The sequence below is a fragment of the Nerophis lumbriciformis genome, linkage group LG33, assembly GCF_033978685.3.
Source record: "Nerophis lumbriciformis linkage group LG33, RoL_Nlum_v2.1, whole genome shotgun sequence".
NCBI lineage: Eukaryota > Metazoa > Chordata > Actinopteri > Syngnathiformes > Syngnathidae > Nerophis > Nerophis lumbriciformis.
The window spans coordinates 17,997,707-18,021,234 of NC_084580.2; the positions used below are offsets into that span (position 1 = coordinate 17,997,707).

Here is a 23,528-nt window from a genome sequence, read left to right on the forward strand (position 1 = left end):
TGATAGAGGAAATTTTTTTTTAATTTAAATTTTTTTTTTAAAGTTATGTACCGTATTTTTCTGAGTATAAGTCGCACTGGAGTATAAGCCGCACCTGCCGAAAATGCATAATAAAAAAGGAAAAAAACTGCGACTTATAGTCCTAAAAATACGGTACATTTGTATGTGCATGTAGATGCTGTATCGGGACAGATCCATTAATAGTTTGAGCAGAAATATGTCGTATAGGAATTAACTATAATAAAACGTTGACAAAATGCTGTGTCACATGAATGGTTTTTAAGTAATACCTTTGTGACATGAAAAAACACAAGAATTGTAAAAAAAAAAAAACACATGGCGTTTACTTTTTGATATAAAAAAACTAAACAGAAAGCAGTTTGGCTAATGAAGATGAGGTCTAATAAACAAGCTTTGTTCTTCTCCAACGCCTCCCTGTGGTTCAGTACAACAGTTTGGCCAACGAAAATAAAGAGGAGTGACACCTCTCACATCGAATACACAATCTTCACAGCCTTCGTTCAGTTTGATGAGATGACAAAACATTTGAGCTAATATTGATGTTATTTGAACACTGATAAAATTTGCAGTTAAATGAAGGACGAGTGAACGTCCCAGTAAACAAACTAAAGACTTTATAAACAAGTTGTGACAACATTCACGACACATTGCCTGCTGCATGTTTCCTCACCTCATTAACTCTCAGTCACAGCTGATGGATGCTGTATTGAGAAAATAAAAGCAACATCAAATAGCTGTATACTTTTAGTGTGGGGACAAGTGCGTCTGTCTCCAACATTGTCCACACTTGTCTCCATCTAAACACAGCAGTGCGCTCTTAAGCGCACGCCGGGAAGCGAGGGAAAATGAAGTTAAACCAAGCGCTTGGCTCCGTTTACTCCGAGGGGAAATCTCCCGAGCAAAGTCTGTGTAGTTAGTCCGCCATGATTATCAAGCCAAAGGATGCTAGTGCGCATGCTTCCTGTTGCCCAAAATGCATTAATAAATGACAGGTTTTCGGTAATCAAAAAATTAGATGGTATTACTAACCGTCTGGAATTTTATCGCAAATTATCATTATACTGTTTATCGTTACATCCCTAACCCATTAACAAGTAAAAAGTCAAGGGCGGTCACGCCATGTTCTTGCTGCTGATGTTGGTCAATTGTTTAGGGCATTACTGTGAATGATGAGGGCGGTTGCCGGGGTTAAATTTGAGCCCTAAGGCATCAAAATCTGTATTCGCATGCATGCTACTTTTTCCCCAATAATCGCACAACCTATTTTAATTGCAAATGCCAGTAAAATGCTCGCCTTGTCCAGCCCTAATTTTCTGCTCCACTACTAATGATCAGACTAGTGACAATACTTCACCAACATTGCCTGTACACACTTCTGTCTCGTCTACTGAGCCTACTGCAAAATTAGTGCATCTACTTACTGCATATTCCTCCGAAAAAGTTATCTTTTCTCCAGCTTTGGCTCATCACCACATAAAAATGATTAATTTTTATTTATATTTTATTTATTATTTTCCATATACTGCTACTATAAGAACATTTGACGGACAAACGATGAGATGTTCATTTTCAAACACTTTCCATCATGCATTCAGCTACAAGTTTGCTCAACATGTTTGAAATGTTGCCTCCCTTCGTTGGGACTTTTTTTCCTGCATTTCTGGTGATGGACTGACTGTCCTCAATTATTTTACCTTCAGCATGCTTTACCAATCCAAAATATGTCCGGACTTTAGATTTTGTCTGTTTTCTACGAGGGCAAAATCTCAAGAGCAAGGTCCGCGTGTTTTTCCGCTATTGCAAACAACGCTATTGCGAATGCGCAATCTTTGGAGGCGCGGGTGCGTTACCGGGAAGTGAGCAATGCTGCCTAGAATACATTAATAAATGACGGTTTTTCAATCATTTAAAAATTAAAGGGGAACATTATCACAATTTCAGAATTGTTAAAACCATTAAAAATCAGTTCCCAGTGGCTTATTATATTTTTCGAAGTTTTTTTCAAAATTTTACCCATCACGCAATATCCCTAAAAAAAAGCTTCAAAGTGCCTGATTTTAACCACCCGTCCATTTTCCTGTGACGTCACATAGTGAAGCCAACACAAACAAACATGGCGGAAAGAACATCAAGCTATAGCGACATTAGCTCGGATTCAGACTCGGATTTCAGCGGCTTAAGCGATTCAACAGATTACGAATGTATTGAAACGGATGGTTGTAGTGTGGAGGCAGGTAGCGAAAATGAAATTGAAGAAGAAACTGAAGCTATTGAGCCATATCGGTTTGAACCGTATGCAAGCGAAACCGACGAAAACGACACGACAGCCAGCGACACGGGAGAAAGCGAGGACGAATTCGGCGATCGCCTTCTAACCAACAATTGGTATGTGTTTGTTTGGCATTAAAGGAAACTAACAACTATGAACTAGTTTTACAGCATATGAAATACATTTGGCAACAACATGCACTTTGAGAGTGCAGACAGCCCAGTTTTCATCAATTAATATATTCTGCAGACATACCCTCATGTCAGCAGACCAGGGAAGCTACGGTCGATATTCTTCTCTTGATCATCTTCGGGACGGTGTGAGCCAAGACATCCAGGGGGTTTAGCTCGCTCGTCTGCGGGAACAAACTGCCGCCATTGCTTGCCGTGCTAGCGAGGTCCTTTGTCCCTGAATTGCTCACACACTCCGGCAGATTCAATGGGGGTCTGGCGGCAGATTTCTTTGACTTTATCGTTGGAAATGCATCTGCTTTGAGTGTCGCAGGATATTCACACATTCTTGCCATCTCTGTCGTAGCATAGCTTTCGTCGGTAAAGTGTGCGGAACAAACGTCCAATTTCTTGCCACTTTCGCATCTTTGGGCCACTGGTGCAACTTGAATCCGTCCCTGTTCGTGTTGTTACACCCTCCGACAACACACCGACGAGGCATGATGTCTCCAAGGTACGGAAAACAGTCGAAAAAACGGAAAATAACAGAGCTGATTTGACTCAGTGTTTGAGAAAATGGCGGATTGCTTCCCGATGCGACGTCACATTGTGATGTCATCGCTCCGAGAGGAAATCGGTTAAAAAAATATATGGTCTTTGTTCTGCAACATCAAGGTATATTTTGACGCTTACATAGGTCTGGTGATAATGTTCCCCTTTAAACGGTGTTACTAACCGTCCGGAATTTCACCGCGGTTTATCGTTATATCGTTTACCTTTACATCCCTCGTACATTAACAAGTAAAAAGTCAAGGGCGGTCCCGGCATGTTCTTGGCGTAGATGCTGGTCAATTTTTTAGGGCATTACGGCAAGTGACAAGGGCGGTCACGGCACTTGCCGCGGTTAAATTCGAGACCTGCAACAGGTAGACATTTAGGTTGCCGTGGTTAAATTCGAGACCTGCAACAGGTAGACATTTAAACCTCGGAACACGCCCGCACCCCTCACTGTTCTTGAGGCACTCTTCCGCTTGTTTCCCCAAACCCAAAAATGCTCCCGCCCGTATAAACCAACAAACGCCACAACAAGTTGCACGACAAAGCTGCGTTGGTCTGCACAATTAAACAAAGTATCGAGTTGCGGAGACAGGTTATGCATTAAAACCACTTTCCTTCTTTCCTCAACTGCCATCGTTTGTCCACGACGTAAAGCTAATCCAAATAGCGTTATGGTTGCTCACAGGGCGGGCCAGCCGCCACCGGCGCAAAGTCCCGACGAACAGCTACAAAAGCGAGGGTACTCAAAGTACTCAAAGTACAACCGTGCACCGAGGGACCCCATATCCATCCACCTCTCAAAGACATGCATAAATAATGGATGTAAAAACATTTTATTTGGCAAAGACCTGTCCTATATGCTGCGAGTGGTACACTGTGTTCCTTGTAGTATGTGCCTTTTGTGCATAATATTATTTTTTTCACTTGTTTGCACTTTATGATCGCACTTTCCAATGGCCTATTTATTTTTAGTTTGCTCTTTTGTAAAGTTTATTTTATAACTGATTTTTTGTTGTTGTTTCATTTAGAAATGAAAGTTCACATACTGTCTGTTTAAAATAGAAAGTGCAATAAAATATGTTTTACATAACAGTAAATCGGGATCAATAATCGTAATTTCAATATTGATAAAAATAATTGTGATTAGAGATGTCCGATAATATCGGACTGCCGATATTATCGGCCGATAAATGCTTTAAAATGTAATATCGGAAATTATTGGTATCGGTTTCAAAAAGTAAAATTTATGGCTTTTTAAAACCCCGCTGTACGGAGTGGTACACGGACGTAGGGAGAAGTACAGAGCAGTTGCGTCTCCCAGTCATACTTGCCAACCCTCCCGATTTTCCCGGGAGACTCCCGAATTTCAGCGCCCCTCCCGAAAATCTCCTGGGGCAACCATTCTCCCAAATTTCTCCCGATTTCCACCCAGACAACAATATTGGGGGCGTGCCTTAAAGGCACTGCCTTTGCGTGCCGGCCCAATCACATAATATCTAAGACTTTTCACACACACAAGTGAATGCAATCATACTTGGTCAACAGCCATACAGGTCACACTGAGGGTGGCCGTATAAACAACTTTAACACTGTTACAAACATGCACCACACTGTGAACCCACACCAAACAAGAATGACAAACACATTTCGGGAGAACATCCGCACCGTAACACAACATAAACACAACAGAACAAATACCCAGAACCCCTTGCAGCTCTAACTCTTCCGGGACGCTACAATATACACCCCCCGCTACCCCCCAACCCCCACCACCTCAACCACGCCCCCCCAACCCCGCCCACTTTGTGACTTCAATATTAAATATAGCAGTGCCATGTTGGCATTTTTTTCCATAACTTGAGTTCCTTTTTTTTTGGAAAACCTTGTTACATTGTTTAATGCATCCAGCGGGGCATCACAACAAAATTAGGCATAATAATGTGTTAATTCCACGACTGTATATATCGGTACCGGTTGATATCGGAATCGGTAATTAAGAGTTGAACAATATCGGAATATCGGCAAAAAGCCATTATCGGACAACTCTAATTGCAATGGTTATTTTGGCCATAATCATGCACCCTAAAAATATACGATACCACAATTTTTCAAGTTTCTTTACGTTGTTCCAAATTGATCTGGAGACTTTTCCAATCCTTTTAATTATTATTTTTTTCTCATTTAAAAATAATTACCAACACTTCTTGCATCTCTTTCTATTGTTATTGGAGACTCACGCTCTGCAGTGTCCCCACCAAGCAGCAAGTGGTGCTGCGATCCTCCACTATCCCACAGCTCTTACAGCCGGTCACACAGCAGCCGCAGCAGGCGCTTCCCATTCTTGAAAGACCACTATCCTATTGATATTTCCACTTTGCACATTTTGCAGATCTCTGTACTCAGGTCTATCTTGGATATATTGGAATAAATCTACATTGCAGACACGTTTCCTCCTCTCCAGATGATCACATTCTTCTTGCTTACGTTAACACAATGCAATGTTTAGCTGTGCTAAATAGTAATAAGAAAGTAGATCAATAAATCTCTTGTGGGCTGCGTTTCCCAAAGCAACAACATATTTTATTATCTTGTTATCACAAAATATTGTTGGTATTAAAAATTGCTGGACAACAGCGAAGTAGCTACATTTAGCTAAACATTGTCACAAAATATCAACTTCACGTTGTTAAAACAACTGCAGAGGCATCATTAAAGATGACATCAAATGATTTGACTTGCAACAAGAGATCAACTCCAAAAATGTAGTGCTTAATCCGAGTACCCATTTGTAAAGACATAATGTGCCTTCTTGCGAGTGTAGAAGAAAGTGTGGTTGACCGGATAGCTTGAAAAGTTGGCAATGTTGAATCTTTTAAATCACATCCAGCTGTTTATTGATGATATATGGCTTGTCTTTTCACTGCTAGACCTATAAGATACTCACATCTGCGTTGCTCAAGGTAAATATACAGTAGCCATTTAGAATGTTTTTCATTCAGTTGAGCACGCGAATGAAGGGGGATGGCCTCTATGTCACGTAGTTGTAATCCAGCAATATGTTAACTGTATTTTATACACAGATAGTCTTTGGTACTTATTTGGATATATCTGGAGACTGGGACCCCAGGCACTACATGTTGTGCCATCTTATATGTAAATGTGTGCTGGAATGTTTCTTGTTCTTTGCCTATTGTCAGTATGTCTCGAAATGTTTGATCAAATACTAAATGGTAGGAGTTAATAATACCGGTAATAATAATAATAATAATATATTTTATTTGTAAAAAGCACTTTACATTGAGTAAACAACCTCAAAGTGCTACAGTGTATTAAAAAAAATACAAATAGAAAGATAATAAAAATAGATACTAGAACAGCCTAATAGCTAGAACTAGTATGCATACATCTAAAAAAAAATGGCTTTTTAAAAAAAAAAAAAAAGAAGGGTTTTTAAGCCTTTTTTAAAAGCATCCACAGTCTGTGGTGCCCTCAAGTGGTCAGGGAGAGCGTTCCACAGACTGGGAGCGGCGGAGCAGAAAGCCCGGTCTCCCATTGTTCGTAGCTTAGTTAGGGATGGAAATCAATAACCGGCTCTAAAGAACCGGCTCCCAGGATTTCGATTCCTTGGAATCTTTTTACATTTTTGTTAACAATTCCTTTATCGATACCTGTGGGCATGCTTGACATCACCAAAATCATACATGCTTGATTTTCTGCTAAATAATGGTAATTGTTATAGTTGATAGTTGCAAAATTGCACAGTGTACAGTTCTACTTGACTTGGTTGTTTTTTTGTCTTTGACTGATTCTCTCCGGGTATTCCGGATTCCTCCCACCTCCAAAGACATGCACTTGGGGATAGGCTGATTGGCAACACTAAATTGTCCCTAGTGTGTGAATGTGAGTGTGAATGGTTGTCTGTCTGTCAGTTGGCCCTGCGATGAGGTGGCGACTTGTCCAGCGTGTATCCAGACTTCTGCGCGAGTGCAGCTGGCATAGGTTACAGTCCCCCCTGCCACCCCAAATGGGACAAGTGGTAAAAAATGGATAGTAGTACTTTTATTTAAGCCCTCAGTGTATATATATATATATAGTGTATATACTTTTTTTTTTTTTAAAACACAACTTATTTGAAAAATTGTAAACGTGCATTTTTGTGTAATTGTCATATGTCACAGAGTATTCTTTTGTTTACTACTGTAGTAAAAATATATTTTATTATAGTTATTTTCAAAACAAAATATTTTTTTGGGCACCCCAGTGAGGCTGTGTGTCTTTTAAGTTGCTAATCAACTTGTTTGCTATCCTTTTATCCAAATGAGAATCAATAAGAGAAATGATAAAGAACCAAACCGTTAAGTGGAATCGAAAGTGCAATCGGAATAGTAAATCGCAAAAAAAAGAGTGGTAATTCTTTGCATCGGATTCAGCAGCTGTGGGCGTTTCTACCATAGCGGAATGAAAGGAAAGGGGTGAGACCGCATTTCATTCATCAAGTGTCTTTGTTTTTGTGCAGAAAGGTGGCGTCGCTAGCCTGCACACAGAGCATCAAGTTAGCCTGGGACTACCAACGCAACAGTAGCGATAGCAGGAATTTGGAGAAAAAAGATGATAGCAAAACTACTTTGCTCATTTTGCTGTCACTCAAAAAGGGATTCAGCCTTAGACAGATCATCCAATCATCATGCGCGAGCCCGGCGCCCACTTTTCATTCACTCTCCTTTACTCACTTGGCGTCCGTGGGCATTTATCCAATAATTGTCTAGTTTGGCTGCAGTGGAACAACCCACTTCAGGGTTTTCCACCGCTGGCCAAGATACTTGTGGCGATGGGGGTCCAGCATTTTTTTTGTTATTATTGAATGCACTCGTGTTTAGAGACTTTACTTATGTCCGTCAATGTCCCCCCCAAAAAAGCAAGCAGCAGCGGGCATGATGTCTCACTTGCTTCGCGCTGCGGCTCCAGTTGAACTTTCTGTTCTTAAAAGCCGCCACTGTCCTTATAATATTTGCATGCACGTTTTCTAGATGTCTGTTTGTATTATTATTATAATATTATAGTAAGTCCACATGGCAGACATGCTGACTACGCTCTAGACCAGTGTTTTTCAACCACTGTGCCGCGGCGCACACTGTGCCGTGAGATACAGTCTGGTGTGCCGTGGGAGATTATCTAAATTCACCTGCTTGGGTTAAAAATATTTTTTGCAAACCAGTAAATATAGTCTGCAAATTATGTGTTGTTGTTGAGTGTCGGTGCTGTCTAGAGCTAGGCAGAGTAACCGTGTAATACTCTTCCATATCAGTAGTGGCAGTAGGTAGCTAATTGCTTTTTAGATGTCGGAAACAGCGGGAGGCAGCGTGCAGGTAAAAAGGTGTCTAATGCTTAAACCAAAAATAAACAAAAAGTGAGTGCCCCTAAGAAAAGGCATTGAAGCTTAGGGAAGGCTATGCAGAACGAAAGTAAAACTGAACTGGCTACAAAGTAAACAAAAACAGAATGCTGGATGACAGCAAAGACTTACTGTGGAGCAAAGACGGCGTCCACAAAGTACATCCGTACATGACATGACAATCAACAATGTCCCCACAAAGAAGGATAAACACAACTGAATCATTCTTGATTGCTAAAACAAAGTAGATGCGGGAAATATCGCTCAAAGGAAGACATGAAACTGCTCCAGGAAAATACAAAAAAAAAGAGAAAAAGCCACCAAAATAGGAGCGCAAGACAAGAACTAAAACACTACACATAGGAAAACAGCAAAAAAGTCAAATTAAGTCAGGGCGTGATGTGACAGGTGGTGACAGTACACCTACTTTGAGACAAGAGCTATAGTGATGCATGCTTGGTTATGGTTTAAAGTCATGTCCAACAATTGCGACAACGACTTTTTACTGTCAACTGAGTTTCGTTTTTTTTGTGATTTCTGCTGGTGGTGTGCCTCCGGATTTATTCAACGCAAAAAATGTGCCTTGGCTCAAAAAAGGTTGAAAAACACTGCTCTAGACAATCGTGTGCGTCTTGTTTACTTCATCACAACATCCGGTTTTCGGCAGTGCTGTTTTTGGTGATCAGTCTTTTTTCGGCACCCGAGTTATCAGTGCATCACTAGTCAATAATGAGCAATTTAATGTTTGTGTAATTGTGATTTGGTGTTCATTGTTCCCCTGATCGGGAACACAACATCTGTGCCTGAAAGGGGATTGGCCGAGAATGAGGAATTGTTGTGTGTCTGGGGAAGCACGTAGACAAAAGTGTGTGCACGGAAGGCAATACCTGTTGGAAATGGGTCGTTGTTAGCAGAAGTTTGGTAATAAAAGTAAAAAATAACGTCAGACTTTTGTCCTATTTTGAAGGCTGTGTTACATTATATTACTTTCATTTGTTTTAACGTCAAAAAACCTTATTTTTAAGGTGTGGCGGCTTTAATTTTGCGTTGGCGTTGCGCCACGATTTCTTACATTAGGGGGAACCCCTGCACTTTATGCTTCCTCAATGAAGGCAATGGACACTTTTTATTGCACTGTGACACTACCACAATCAAGGAAAAGAAGTTGCAACAGCTGTTGCCAAAGTAACTGATTCTGAACAAAAGTTGAACGCATCCTGGTGTGTATTTGTGCTGTGTCGGTCAAGCTGCAGTGTAAAGCGGTGGCTGCGCCTCCGGTGGTTGGCGCAGCCACCGCCCCAGCCGGTGGAGGCAAGGTGCGGGCAAAGCGGGCGCACGGTTGGTGCATCGGTTTTACCGCCTAGGCTCCAGGCACTCACGTGTGTCTTGCTTATGGCTGAGTTTTTCGGTGGCCAAATTTTTGGTGCACCTTTAGTAAATAGTGTGTAAATAAAGGCTATATATCCATTCATACAATGTATTACAGGATTTCTCCGAGACTGCCAAGATACCTGTGGCGGTGGGGGCATGGTCATGGGGCGTAGTTATGGGCGTAGTCACAATGACTCTGCTATGATATGATTTTCTTTAAAACAAAAAATTCACTGGTGTTATTTTATATTTGACTCTCCTTAGTTTTATCCTGCTTCTAAATGTGTTTTAACTCCTGTGCAGCACTTTGTGAAACTTACATTTTTTTCTAAAATGTGCTTTATAAATAAAGTCGATTGGATTGGAGAAAAAGAAAGAAAAAAAAAAGAAAATATATATATACATACATTTAAAAATAAACCTGTTACTATTAATTAGTATTAAGATATATTTTTATATCGTTTTGCTATATTTTTAATTGTTGTTGCTTATTGTACAATGTACTTTGAGAACTTTTCAAGTGTCTAGAGACTTTTAATTAGTTTTTTTTATTAAAAACAACTAGCAACAAATCCAGCTTCTTTTTCTGGTGTTATTATTGAATGTAATTGTGTTTAGAGACTCTTTACTTCTGTCCCTCGATGTCCCTGACCAAAGAGACGAGCGACAGCGAGCATGACATCACATTTGCTTCGCTCTGTTCCAGTTGAACTTTCGCTTCTTAAAAGCCGCCACTATCCTCTTAATATTTTGCACGTTTTGTAGATCACTTTCCACGGGTATATCTGGTTATGTCCACATTGCAGACATGCTGACAACGCTTCAGACAATGGCGTTTGTCTTGTTTACATCCGGGTTCGGCAGCACTGTTTAAGGTAATCAAAGTCTTTTTTCGGTGGTTGAGTTTTCGGTAAGTCCTGTGGGGAGTGCTCAGAGAGTATGGAGTATCGGACTGTCTGATTGTGGCAGTCCGCTCCCTGTATGATCAGTGCCAGAGCTTGGTCCACATTGCCGGTAGTAAGTTGGACACGTTTCCAGTGAGGGTTGGACTCCGCCAAGGCTGCCCTTTGTCACCGATTCTGTTCATAACTTTTATGGACAGAATTTCTAGGCGCAGTCAAGGCGTTGAGGGGATCTGGTTTGGTGGCTGCAGGATTAGGTCTCTGCTTCTTGCAGATGATGTGGTCCTGATGGCTTCATCTGGCCAGGATCTTCAGCTCTCACTGGATCGGTTTGCAGCTGAGTGTGAAGCGACTGGGATGAGAATCAGCACCTCCAAGTCCGAGTCCATGGTCCTCGCCCGGAAAAGGGTGGAGTGCCATCTCCAGGTTGGGGAGGAGATCTTGCCCCAAGTGGAGGAGTTCAAGTACCTCGGAGTCTTGTTCACAAGTGGGGGAAGAGTGGATCGTGAGATCGACAGGCGGATCGGTGCGGCGTCTTCAGTAATGCGGACGCTGTATCGATCCGTTGTGGTGAAGAAGGAGCTGAGCCGGAAGGCAAAGCTCTCAATTTACCGGTCGATCTACGTTCCCATCCTCACCTATGGTCATGAGCTTTGGGTTATGACCGAAAGGACAAGATCACGGGTACAGGCGGCCGAAATGAGTTTCCTCCGCCGGGTGGCGGGGCTCTCCCTTAGAGATAGGGTGAGAAGCTCTGCCATCCGGGAGGAGCTCAAAGTAAAGCCGCTGCTCTTCCACATCGAGAGGAACCAGATGAGGTGGTTCGGGCATCTGGTCAGGATGCCACCCGAACGCCTCCCTAGGGAGGTGTTTAGGGCACGTCCGACCGGTAGGAGGCCGCGGGGAAGACCCAGGACACGTTGGGAAGACTATGTCTCCCGGCTGGCCTGGGAACGCCTCGGGGTCCCACAGAAAGAGCTGGACGAACTGGCTGGGGAGAGGGAAGTCTGGGCTTCCCTGCTTAGGCTGCTGCCCCCGCGACCCGACCTCGGATAAACGGAAGAAGATGGATGGATGGATGGATGGAGTTTTCGGTACATCATTTGTCAATAGTGCTCAAATAATAGGCGATATATGTATCCATTCAAACTTTAACGACCTGCTAGTGGGAATGTTAATTGTTTGTGTGGTTTGGATTTAATGTCAGTTTTTCCCATGTTTACAAACACACTGTCCGTGCCTGAAAGGTGATTGGCAAATAATGAGGAAGTGTAGTTGTGTCCGGCGGGGAAGCGCGGACTAACGGAGACGAAAGTGTAGACACAGGAGGTAAAACCTGTTAGAATTCTGCCATTGGTTATCATAAGATTGGTAATAAAAGTTAAAAATAGCGTCAGACTTTGTGTGATTTTTTTTGTGGGTGATACAATATATTATATTTAATTTGTTTTCAAATAGGAAAAAAACTTATTTTCAAAGTGTAGCGATACTAAAAATGTTGTAGTGGTCCGCCACATTCAATTACATTAGGGGAAACCCTGTATTATTTAAATGTGTCTTCACGTGAAAGACCTACATTTTTAAGGTGTTGCGGCTTTTATTTTGCCGTGGCAGTGCGCCATGTTTAACTACATATAGGGGAAACCCTGCACCTGAAACACAACCACCTGACTCAGTATTTCCAACTCATAAAAGACGTGCAGATGAAGATGTAGAACCTTTGTCCCGACAGGCCACACTCACTGAGGTGTTTGATGAACAAGGTCATTGCAAACGAGATAGTGCAAAAGGGTGCGCTCACAGAATGTGTAGTTCACTACATCGCCAAAGACATGCTGCCCTTAATAACAGTTGAAAAACTAGCATTTGTAAGACGCTGCAAACGTTTGACAGACGTGTCATGTTGTCATGACATGATGGTGTTCCTTGCTCTTAATCCCAGACTGAAGTTTTTTTTTTTGCATATGGCCTTTTAATACATATTCTTATACTGTTGTGTTTATATTGTTACTCTGCACTTTAGTTCACAAAGGTCTTAACTTGATTGTCAGTTAAGTATTGTACAACTGTATCTCTGCCTACATGTTTAATATTGAAGTGCTACTTTGTTTGTCAAGACTTTATTTAGCCATGTTATTTATTGTTTTGGTTGTGTATATTTGCGGGGTCCCCCACACCCTCCTTAACAGAGACAGAACCTATTTTATAGTTTATTTATAGTGCAAGTTTTTCACACACGGCAATTCAAAGTAATTTTCAGAAAATTACAAGAAGGTAAAAATAATCGTAAGAATAATTTATTTTAAAATTATAAAATCAAATCATCATAAAACAGTCATAATTCAAATTAAAATCAAAGAATGAAGATACAATTATTTCAGTAGCCATATGCACAAAATATTGCTTTTGGTTGTGATTTTTATTCAAGTGCAAAGTTTTGCTCACAGACAAAGTATATGTTATTGTTGTTAGTTTTATTTGACTTGGGGATTTAAAATTCCAATTACAATGTTATTATACGAGAAATACAGGTTTATTGCAATTGAAATGGTATATTTGTTATGTAATATCCTTACATTAGTGGTTAATTTGGTGTCAAAATAATGTTGACAATGATATAATCTATCAGCAATAATTTGTTAGTCAATATACCATCATGCAAAATGTGTTATCAGCCCAGGCCTAGGTACAAGCTCAACGTAATTAGATAGTTGGTGATTTTGTTATTGCAAATAATAAATGTAAGCATATGAAATTGTGTAAATATTTTAAAATATATATATGTTACAAATGTTGACTGAATGGCGTCTCCTCTGGTTGCTGTTCTGTCAGTCAGTGCTGAAAGGGAATGTTGGCTCTTCTTTCCTAGGTGTCAGGAGATGTGAGGACGGGTGTCGTCCATCGACCCCCCTGATCTTCCTGTGTATCAACACACTCCCCCCCACCCTCAAGCATGAATGGGGATATGCCTCATGTTCCCATCACCACTCTCGCTGGGATCGCTAGCCTAACAGACTGTGAGTTGTGTCCATATACTGTTGTCATGTCATGTCTTCTCAAGATGAGCAATAACAGTTTTCTTTCGCCACCATCTCTTGTCTTAGTGTTGAACCAGCTTCCCCTTCCGTCCCCCTTACCGGCCACCACCACTAAGAGCCTCCTTTACAATGGGAGAATCGCAGAGGAGGTGACCTGCCTACTGGGATGTCGGGATGAGAATCTGGCCTCCCAGCTTGCCCATGGCCTCAGCCAGGTTTCCACAGAGCACATGTAAGTTTTTCAATAATTCTTTCATTCATTGGTTTTCTACACCTTGGGTTCACTCCACAGTAGACCTGCAAATAACGACTATTTTGATAGTTGACTAGGAATGGACTATGTTAAACGATTAGTCGACTAATTGGATTATGAACATATAATACAACTATTTAGTGGCTCTAATTTAGCCATCAGCTTTTAAATTCAGCTTGAGATATTTATAGGCATTTGCTAACTGACAATTAAGACAATAAAGATGAATTCAGTAATATGTATTTTTTTTTTGTTTTAGTTTTTTTTTCACATGTCTTTACTGTGTATATAATTGAACAGTGTTTAAGTTGTGTACAAGGTGTATTTATAATATGTTGTGCAAAGGAAATTTCATAATTTTTGGAAGCTCATCTTGTATTTGACATTGTTTATAGGGTTAGGCGCAATAAGTGTTCAACTTCAGCCTAAACCCGTTCGGTCTGCAACATTTTCAATTTATGAATGTACAACTGTTTGTTCAGTAAAACTGTTTGTTTATTTTGTTGACCACCGACCGAAGAAATAATAAACTAAAGTTAAACTAATATGTATTCATAATATGAACTGTGCTGCCCATTAGGCTTTTACAAAAATAATAACTACAGTATATTAAACTGGTTTCCATTTAAAAGCAAAGGCAAGCCAAATGCTGATAAAAATAAGTCATTTTGCATGTAAACAAAGGATAATTAAAATTCCGGCAATAACAACAGAAACTACCTTTTATATAGGAAAATAGCATTTTGTGAAAATGATAATGTTGAGAAATCTTCACACATGTATAGGCTTGGGCATTATGGCCAATTTCCTGAATGGATTAGATTTTGATTCATAAGGTACTACATCGATTAATCACAATTTGGTTCGATTCAGTCTGTACCTAAATATTGAAAATGTCTCAAATCTGTTTCAAAATTTAAAAAAATATATACTTTATTTTTTTCTCTTCACCATAAAAAACTTTGCAAAGTTTACTTTAAACCTTCTTAAACGTCTCAAAAATGAAATTTTGGAAAAATCGGGTAACTCCAAGTGAAAGTAAACTTGTATTAAAAATTTCCATTACTACAAATTGCAATTGAGGGGTTGTGTGCAACGATGGAGGAGAGTGAGACCCCATCCTTCACACTTCTTGTCTGCTTCCTTTTCCCCCAGCTCCTTGTGGGTGGATTTTATTTTATTTTTTATTTTTTTATTGAGCATTGGTTGTACAGACATTTAGACATATAATCCTACGCAAATATGAGCATTGGTTGTACAAACATGTAGACATAATCACATGTACACATGAACATACAGTGTATGAATTGGTTTAGAAGTAAAGCAACGCTCATTTTTCAAACCAAAAAGGGAACCAGGGTAGAAAAGTGGAGTAAATTTATAAACAGGTAAAAAGAGAAAAACTGAGAAGGTGCAAGGAACAAACTTGTTATGGGGTTGTGGAGATCTACTGCATTGGCTTGGTCAACATGATACAAGGTAATACTGACCTGACTGCTTAGTGGCGTTAAGAGTCCATTCAAGTAAGTTAGCACGGGGTTCCAAAAAAATTGTTCCTTGACCCCTGAGGCATCTCGATTTTCAATTGAAGTAGTATTCTTCTGCATGCAAGTAGGGCTGGGCGATATATCGATACACGCGATATATCGCGGGTTTGTCTCTGTGTGATATGGAAAATGACTATATCGTGATATCGAGTATACGTTCTTACGTAGTTGCTTTTAGCTGTGGGCATTACACTACAGGCTCTCCTCCTCTATCCAGTCTCTCCTTCTCACAGACAACAAGCGCACCTTCTTACATACGTCACATATTGTCACGTCATACGTCACATACGTATACGCCCTCCCCGAGCAGAGAGGTAGCAGCATGGCTAACGTTAGCTGTGATGCTAGAGGTTATACAATAGAAAGAAGGTGCGAATCTGGTAACAAATGGAGGAATAATTAATTCCCCCAAAAAACAGCAGGGGTTCCATCGTCTGGCGGTGGTTTGGCTTTAAGTGGGAATATGTCGAACAGGCAACCGTAATTTGTCAAATGTGGGGCAAAAGTGTTGCTTTCAAAAGTAGCATTACTGCTGTAACAAACAGTTCAGGGTGTCCCAAGTTACCGGAGTGTGTTAGGTAAGGAGGAGGAGTTTTGTCCCTCCAGAGTTGCTGTCGTAGGGCTGTGACGTAGGGTGCGTGTGGTTGTGGAAGGAGGTGTGTGATGTTGACATTAAAGAAGCGGTGGCTACCGAACCTGCTCGAATGTCTCCCGTTTATTATTTATTAGATAAGTACACTGTATAGGTGAACCCAGGACACTCGGCTACACTGCTAATATGTAGCATCATTTGAAAAGTCACCTGCTAGACAATGAAGAGGGCTTACTCCGCACGTCAATATCTCCGTTCGGTGCCACACGTCCACACCGTCAAAATGCAGAGGCAAACATTTCCAGATCAACACCGTATGAAAAAAATAGTGATTTTTTTTAGTTGTGATTTCCTTCTCTGCATGAAAGTTTAAAAGTAGCATATACTATTGCAGTATGAAGAAGAATGTTTTAATGTAGACACATAGAATCATCATACTGCTGTGATTATATGCATCAAGTGTTCATTCAAGGCTAAGGCAAAATATCGAGATATATATCGTGTATCGCGATATGGCCTTAAAATATCGCGATATTTAAAAAAAAAAGGCAATATCTCCCAGCCCTACGTGCAAGTAGTGTTGCAAAGCCATGGATGTTTTTGTGATCTTTCTTAATTTTGAGGTGGTTACCATCTACAACACCAAAAATGGCTGTTGTAGCCAAGGGTTGGATGGATTTTCCTTTTTAAATGCTTATTATTGTAGGAATATGGTTGCTCAAGTTTAGGAGATTTTGATCATTTAAAAGGGCACCTTAGTGGCTTCTGTGTGTGTGTGCGTGTTGGCAGAGTTGCACATACAGCATAGTTCAGCTAGTTTCTAAATAGAAAGATGATCCATCACCCTTTATGTTTGCTTTATATACAGTACTGTATGGCACTTTATATTGTGTTCAAAGTGGACAAACCTGAACTAAAATAGGGACTTTTGTCAAGGCTAGAACCCATTATTCGTATTTATATTGTTTCTTATGGGGAACTCAGCTTCACTATAGAAACTTTTCGATGTACGAATCCTGTTCAAGAACATATTAAGTTTGTAAATCGAGGTTCCACGGTAACCGTTTCAGTCCGATGTTTTTGTTTCATGATCATACCATAGTGTGGTTCACTTTGAGGCCGTAAATCTTTGCCAACAAATGTTGCGATGGCTTCTATTACTATATGTCAGGGCTATTCAACTGGTGCTACAGGGGCCAAATAAATTTGTCAGTGACAAATTGTATTTGTAAATGTTGTCGTCGTCAACAAATCGTTGCAACCCCACTCCACAGTCAAAAAATGTGCATTTATGTTAATTAAGTGGTCCCCAATTATTTACTGTCAGGCTCCCTCCTTGGATACAGGAATTTTTTAATGCCCTGCCCCTTGAATTTAAATAATATGGAGAACCTGATATTTATATATTTATTTAGCTATATGAGCCAGCATGTTGTTTTGTATTTTTAAACTAAATGTTTATGTCAAAGATGTAAAACTATAATTTCTTCTTCTGCACGTAATGAATATTATGTATGCACAAAGTTAGGCATCATGATAAGTAATTTCTGATGGCAGACCCAAACAGTATAGCAGATGAATACTTGCGGACTGATTACCGTATTTTTCGGACTATAAGTCGCAGTTTTTTTCATAGTTTGGCCGGGCTCCAGTGCGACGTATATATGTTTTTTTCCTTCTTTATTATGCATTTTCGGCAGGTGCGACTTATACTCCGAAAAATACGGTATTTCAAATCTTAGCCAGATATTTTTTAAAGGTCCCAACTCCTGGATATGTCCAGGACAATTACTGTGTATGGTCACCACCACCATGTTAAAAAGCATGGAGATGCATGATTGTTGATTTTTCTTTAGGCTTAAGAAAAACATGGATGCCAGTTACTTGTGTGCTGCAACACCTTTGCCATCACAACTTGACTGGAGGTGGCTGAATCTGTTCTTTGTGTATTGTCGCAGAGAGCTAAAGGACAACCTGGGTAGCGATGAGCCCGAGGGAGATGCACCACTTTTGCTGCAGACCATGCTGGCCAGGAACCCTGGCATTTTCAGGGAGAAAAGTAACACTGATAGCACGCCATATCATACATACGTATGTATACATGGGCTTAAATGTCTGATTTACTTATGCCTCCTTTCTTTTACAGAAGTTATGCAGCAGCCAGTGGTACCACCGTTTAAGATCACCCAAAATTCCATGCACAGTCCGGCCCAGTCAGCAAACTTCCAGCCCACAGCAATTTCTCCCAATCCTTCAAGGTGGGTCTGTGTTCTCAGAACAGGTTTACTTAGTGCTAATACATATTTTCTTGTTTCAACCATCATTTTAACTAACATTCGCCCTTTGTGTTCCAATTAGTCGTTTTGTGGCGCCTCAGGCTGGCTCCAATAGTCGGTACATTGGCCAGCAAAATAGTCCGGTGCCCAGTCCCTACACCCCCCAGAGCCCTGCCCCCGGCTACATCCAGCAGTTCCCCCACCAACAACCACCAAGCTATAACCAACACCAGCAGATACAGCAAGGTGAGTGGCTTGTTCCTCTCTTACATTGCACTATTTAGGAACTATGTATCATGCCAGCAGTAATCAATGCAATTGCACACTGCTCACGCGTCCTCTGTGCACAGCAAAACTATGCCGCGCACAAAATCCAATCCAATCTGAACTCTAAACAAAATAAACAATTTGTTGTGTAGCATTTTGCAATGCAACAATGCAACTGACAGGTGTCAACAAGCAGCCATAACAGATAAAACAATGTTCGTCAACACTGTTCAATTATTGTAACGTCTGTCCAGACACTTTAAGGAGGACAGTAATTCCATTGATCACTTTATTGATCAAAACTGTTTGTCGGCCGTAGCCACACCAAAAACATTAGTAAAAAAACTAATATCTAGCAAAACTGGTCATTGTCTGCTGTACAAACCAGGCCAAAACCAACTCCTTGTCTTCTGTCATATCAACAGCAGCCGCTTGCTGTCTCTCACTTGAGCCAACACACGCTCTCATGGCACTTAGCCACTGATCCGTTTATAGCCACACAAAAAGTCGCATAACTACAACACTACACAAACTGTATATGCGAGGTCCTTACACTAAGACTCCCCGATCAAATAAATGTGTGCTTAGTCTACTGTCATTTATTAATAATGTTAATTTATGGATATTAATCATGAAATGCTGTTACTAAATTACAGAAATGCTAATACAAATATTTATTTTACAGACAAAAAATTACAGGAATGTATCCCATGCTTACATCTCATTGTGCAACATGTGAATATTTTAAGGAAAACTAAATGTGATCTCTGAAAGTGGTTTACATTATTCCAAAACAGTACCCCCACCCAGACATACAATACTGGTATACAGTTCATGAAAAACAAGATTTTTTTTTATATTTTCATTGTGAATCGGCAAAATCACTTATATTCGAAAATAATCTCATCGTAATGACTGCTGTCATTGGATTGTAATAATACAACATTTAACTTGTTATGATGTCAGGTTTGTGTGCTGCTAGTATGGCCACAATCTGCACGTCCGATGTTGCTCACATATGCTCCACTGAATGCTCAGGGAGTTTTTCCTTTTTCTCAGACACATGAAAAATTAGAGGAAACATTGGTAATGATGCTCATTTCATGATCACAGTATTGTTTTAATGATCAAATCCCTCAGTGATACATATAAAATGTTTTTTTTTTTCTTCTTCAAAGTGTCTGTGGCTAGCCCTATGGTTCCAGGAAGTATACCAAACCTCCATGAAGGAAAGGTATCTGGGCAGATGGCCAACACTGCCAACCACCACTCAGACAGACACGGCACTGACGACTACTTGAACATTGTCCATCGAATTGGCAGTGAGGTATTAGAACATGATGACAATCCTTCTTTGTCCCAGCAGAAAAAGTAATAATGTTAGAAATGCCTCCAGAAGCTTGGAAAATGTTCCCAAATGTCTTATATAGTGGCTAGCTGTGTTTATTTACTCAAATGCAGGGACTAAGAGGCATTTATGAGAGGTACGTATTTTATTAGAAGGGATACCATTATTTGAACAGATGCATTTTGCGTATTTTCTTTCTGAGAAGTAGCCTCCTGCAGTTGACATTTGTTGTAGGTGTCTTTATTTTATGAGAGTTACATATTTCTGAAAAGAATAGCCCTGTTATGCCAAACTCAAATCCACTGCAGAAGACTCTGGCTCACATGAGGGTATGCAGCACTTAAAACTACACTGGGAACATCAGCTTTACAGATGCCATAGCAATTACTGTGTTTATTGAGTGTTTGGCATTTATTGACTCTGTTACAACCATACACTGTTGAAGGTAGATAAATATGGGATGCTCTAGATAACACTGTTACCTGCAATCTGTAGTTGGTGTCATACTGAAGTTGATTGAATCTGCCATGTGTGTTTTATCCAGGAGGGAGACTCAGCCTTAAGAAATCCCTCTTTCCCTCTGCGGTCGCCACAGTCTGGCTCTTCTCCAGCAGCGGGGGACGGAACACCCAAGTGTAAGGACAACAGTAACTGTTTTTCACGCATGTCACAGACACTACGCTAATGTGGTATACAAGTGTTAATTTAGTTCATTCACATTTTTTTTTTTTCTCTACTGCCTCCCAGCGAGTTCTCGGCCCCCGCTGATTCTGCAGTCGCCACCCCCGTATACACCCTCGCTGCGGGAGGGGGGACCCGACCACAAACAGCAGATCCAGCAACGGAAGAAAATTCCCGCTGTGAAAGAGGAGAAAGATATGTACGACATTGTTAGCTCTCCAAACAAGGACTCCACCAAACTCACGCTCAAATTGTCCAGGGTCAAATCAAATGAGTCGGATCCACCAGGTATACAAATATTTTACATCACACACACACACTTCTATGCAAGCTAAACAAGTCTAATACCTGCCTGACTTATCAGGTGATGTTGTGCCAGGCATGGACCACAACTCGGACAATATGGAGACAGAACTGGGCTTCCAGCAGGTGCCTGTTCTCCAGCAGAACTTGGGAGCCCGGCACCAACAGGTACCCCAGCAGGCAGGGGGCGTCTGTGGTGCCCAGCCTCCAAGTTCCCCTTACGACGAGGTAGAGCTCGATGCCCTTGCAGAAATCGAAAGGATAGAACGAGAAGCAGCGAGCGAGAAGTGTTCTAAGGAAGTCCAAGATAAAGGTATGTAGAAGGTGCATGTACTAGATGAATAACAGGATTCTGTTATGTTGAAAGTTATTATTTCCATTCTACAGACAAGCCCCTGAAGAAGAGGAAACAAGACTCTTTCCCCTTGGAGCCCGGCGCAGGGGGGCCCGGTGGTCCCACCGGGGCCCCAGGAAGCGGACCCACAGGAGGGGGCAATGCTGGCAAACTGACCCCGCAAGAGGCCACGGCAGCTGGGAATGGTGCCAGTCGTCCTCCCCTCATGGTGAGCATCGACCTCCAGCAGGCAGGGAGAGCTGATGGCCAGCTCGACCCCTGTCTGGCTGCCCCTGTTCCAGCCCTAGAAGCCCAACGCTGGCCTGAAGAACCAGGTAGTGGGCCAGCCGCTGTAGAAGGGTCTGACACTGCCTCGCGGTTGAAACCAGACGGACGACCGGAAGTCATCAAGAACAGGGTTGATAAACATGAGAGCAGAAGAGAAGTTCGGGAGTCGTCAAAGCACCGACATGACGAGAAGTCCTCAGACAGGCGGGCAGAGTTGCCAAAGCCATCACACGGACGAGACAGGGACAGAGAATCTGAGAAAGATAGGAGGCATCGGAGTGAGACTGGTAGCCGAGACCGGCGCTCTCCCGATGCTCGATTGAGAAATGACCGAGATAGATCTGGTTTCCGGGCTTCTTCCATCGGGGAGCCTGGTCGAAGCAGCTATAGGCAAGATGGTCTGAAGCCGACTGCCACTCCTTCTGGCGCTAAGCTTCCAAATCCTTTCCCTGCTCACCTCCTGGGAGGACAAAGTGGCGCACTGAAGAACTTCCAGATCCCTAAGGTGATCTGGATCGACCCAGACAAAAAATAACTTCCAATCATTCAGATGTCACTGCTTGCAATCTCACAAAATCACCGCTCTCCCTTGTTTTCATATTAGTTTTGCCATTTATAAACATTTGCTTTGTATCGGGGTAATTTTTCAAATTCTGTTACCCATTAACCCGCATCTAACCATTTTTTTTTAAAAGAGTAGACGTTTTGTGTTATTTATGAAATCGTACATTTAGTGCATAGTTATGAGCAAGAAGGCAAGAATCTTAAAAAAATACTCCACTGCTGTTTCTCAAACGTTATGAATGCCTCTGGAGTATGCAGTCTATCAACATCATCACTTGGGAAATAATCAAGACCGCTTGTTTTCCGAGAAATTTTAATGAAGGTGTTGTTATTTGTCATAACAATAACATTAAGAAAACTGTGGAGTATTCCTTTAAATCTGTCACCAGAACTATACTGGAAACTAACATCAGAGTCGCTTAGCTCATCAGTTTGCACCATTGTTGACCGTATACCATCTCATATTTTTCTTTTCAAAATTTTAGGCTCAATTAGCAAGCGATACAGAGAGCGTCTCTGACTGCCGTTTTTTTTTCCTCTTTCAGATCAAACGCGACAATGAAAGCGCAGACCCGACCGAAAGCACAATCTGGGGCCAGCCGAAAGTCAAATTGGAGCGACTGGGTCTGGTGCATGACTTTGAGAAGAGGCCCAAGCCTGTGGTGGTTCTGAAGAAGCTCTCCATAGACCAGATTCAAAGAATCATTCGTCACAGCAAGTCTGGAAAGAACAGGTTCTCCTCAGGAAAATCAGGCAAAAGTAAGACACAAAATAAAAGTACAACACTTAAATAAACTTGTTCGCTAAATTTCTTCAATATGTTGTTTGCTTTTATGTTGCATTTCCAGGTGGCATGGACCCAGCAGTCCTAAAGGAGCTGCCTCCAGAGTTGCTCGCAGAGATTGAATCAACTATGCCCCTTTGTGAAAGAGTCAAAATGAACAAAAGGAAGCGGAGTACCATAAATGATAAGCCCAAATACGCCGAGGTCAGCTCGGATGATGACGCAAACGGAGAATGTGAGTCGGGTTGATTAGCTTCATGCTGTCTGCACAAAACACAGTATGACTCAATAATGACAGTGTAATGGCTTATTGTCAGAGGTAATTGAGAGTTTAGGTGTATGTATGAACTGTAGTTCAAAAATACATATTTGTAATGTTCACAGCTGCAAGGAAACGTCAGCGTAGGGACAAAGACAGATCATGGGAATTTGAGGAAAGAGAACGACGGATCTCAGGTGAGCATCGGAAAAGCGGGCCCAAAGATGGCCGGCGAGGCTCGGGGAGCCGTTACCGGGACTCCTCCGATGAAGATTCACCGCCACCCAGCATGAGCGAAGGTCCGTTTTCAA

The 23,528-nt window shown here is 41.3% G+C and overlaps 1 protein-coding gene across 3 annotated transcripts in view; it reads left to right on the forward strand.

Annotated features, from left to right (window-relative positions):
- Window positions 1–23,528, forward strand: part of LOC133575955 (nipped-B-like protein A) — a 113,818-nt gene that overhangs the window by 52,321 nt on the left and 37,969 nt on the right. For 2 of the 3 annotated variants that reach the window (XM_061928904.1, XM_061928905.1), the window contains exons 3-15: window positions 13,553–13,700; window positions 13,788–13,953; window positions 18,072–18,172; window positions 18,260–18,371; window positions 18,472–18,635; window positions 19,835–19,983; window positions 20,549–20,639; window positions 20,752–20,973; window positions 21,050–21,301; window positions 21,376–21,551; window positions 22,720–22,933; window positions 23,023–23,193; window positions 23,343–23,516. In XM_061928904.1, coding sequence (XP_061784888.1) covers window positions 13,637–13,700; window positions 13,788–13,953; window positions 18,072–18,172; window positions 18,260–18,371; window positions 18,472–18,635; window positions 19,835–19,983; window positions 20,549–20,639; window positions 20,752–20,973; window positions 21,050–21,301; window positions 21,376–21,551; window positions 22,720–22,933; window positions 23,023–23,193; window positions 23,343–23,516 — 2,056 coding nt within the window. In that variant the 5' untranslated portion in view covers window positions 13,553–13,636. Of the gene's footprint in view, window positions 1–13,552; window positions 13,701–13,787; window positions 13,954–18,071; window positions 18,173–18,259; window positions 18,372–18,471; window positions 18,636–19,834; window positions 19,984–20,548; window positions 20,640–20,751; window positions 20,974–21,049; window positions 21,302–21,375; window positions 22,116–22,719; window positions 22,934–23,022; window positions 23,194–23,342; window positions 23,517–23,528 lie in introns of all 3 variants that reach the window. The other variant, XM_061928903.1, reaches the window with a different exon arrangement.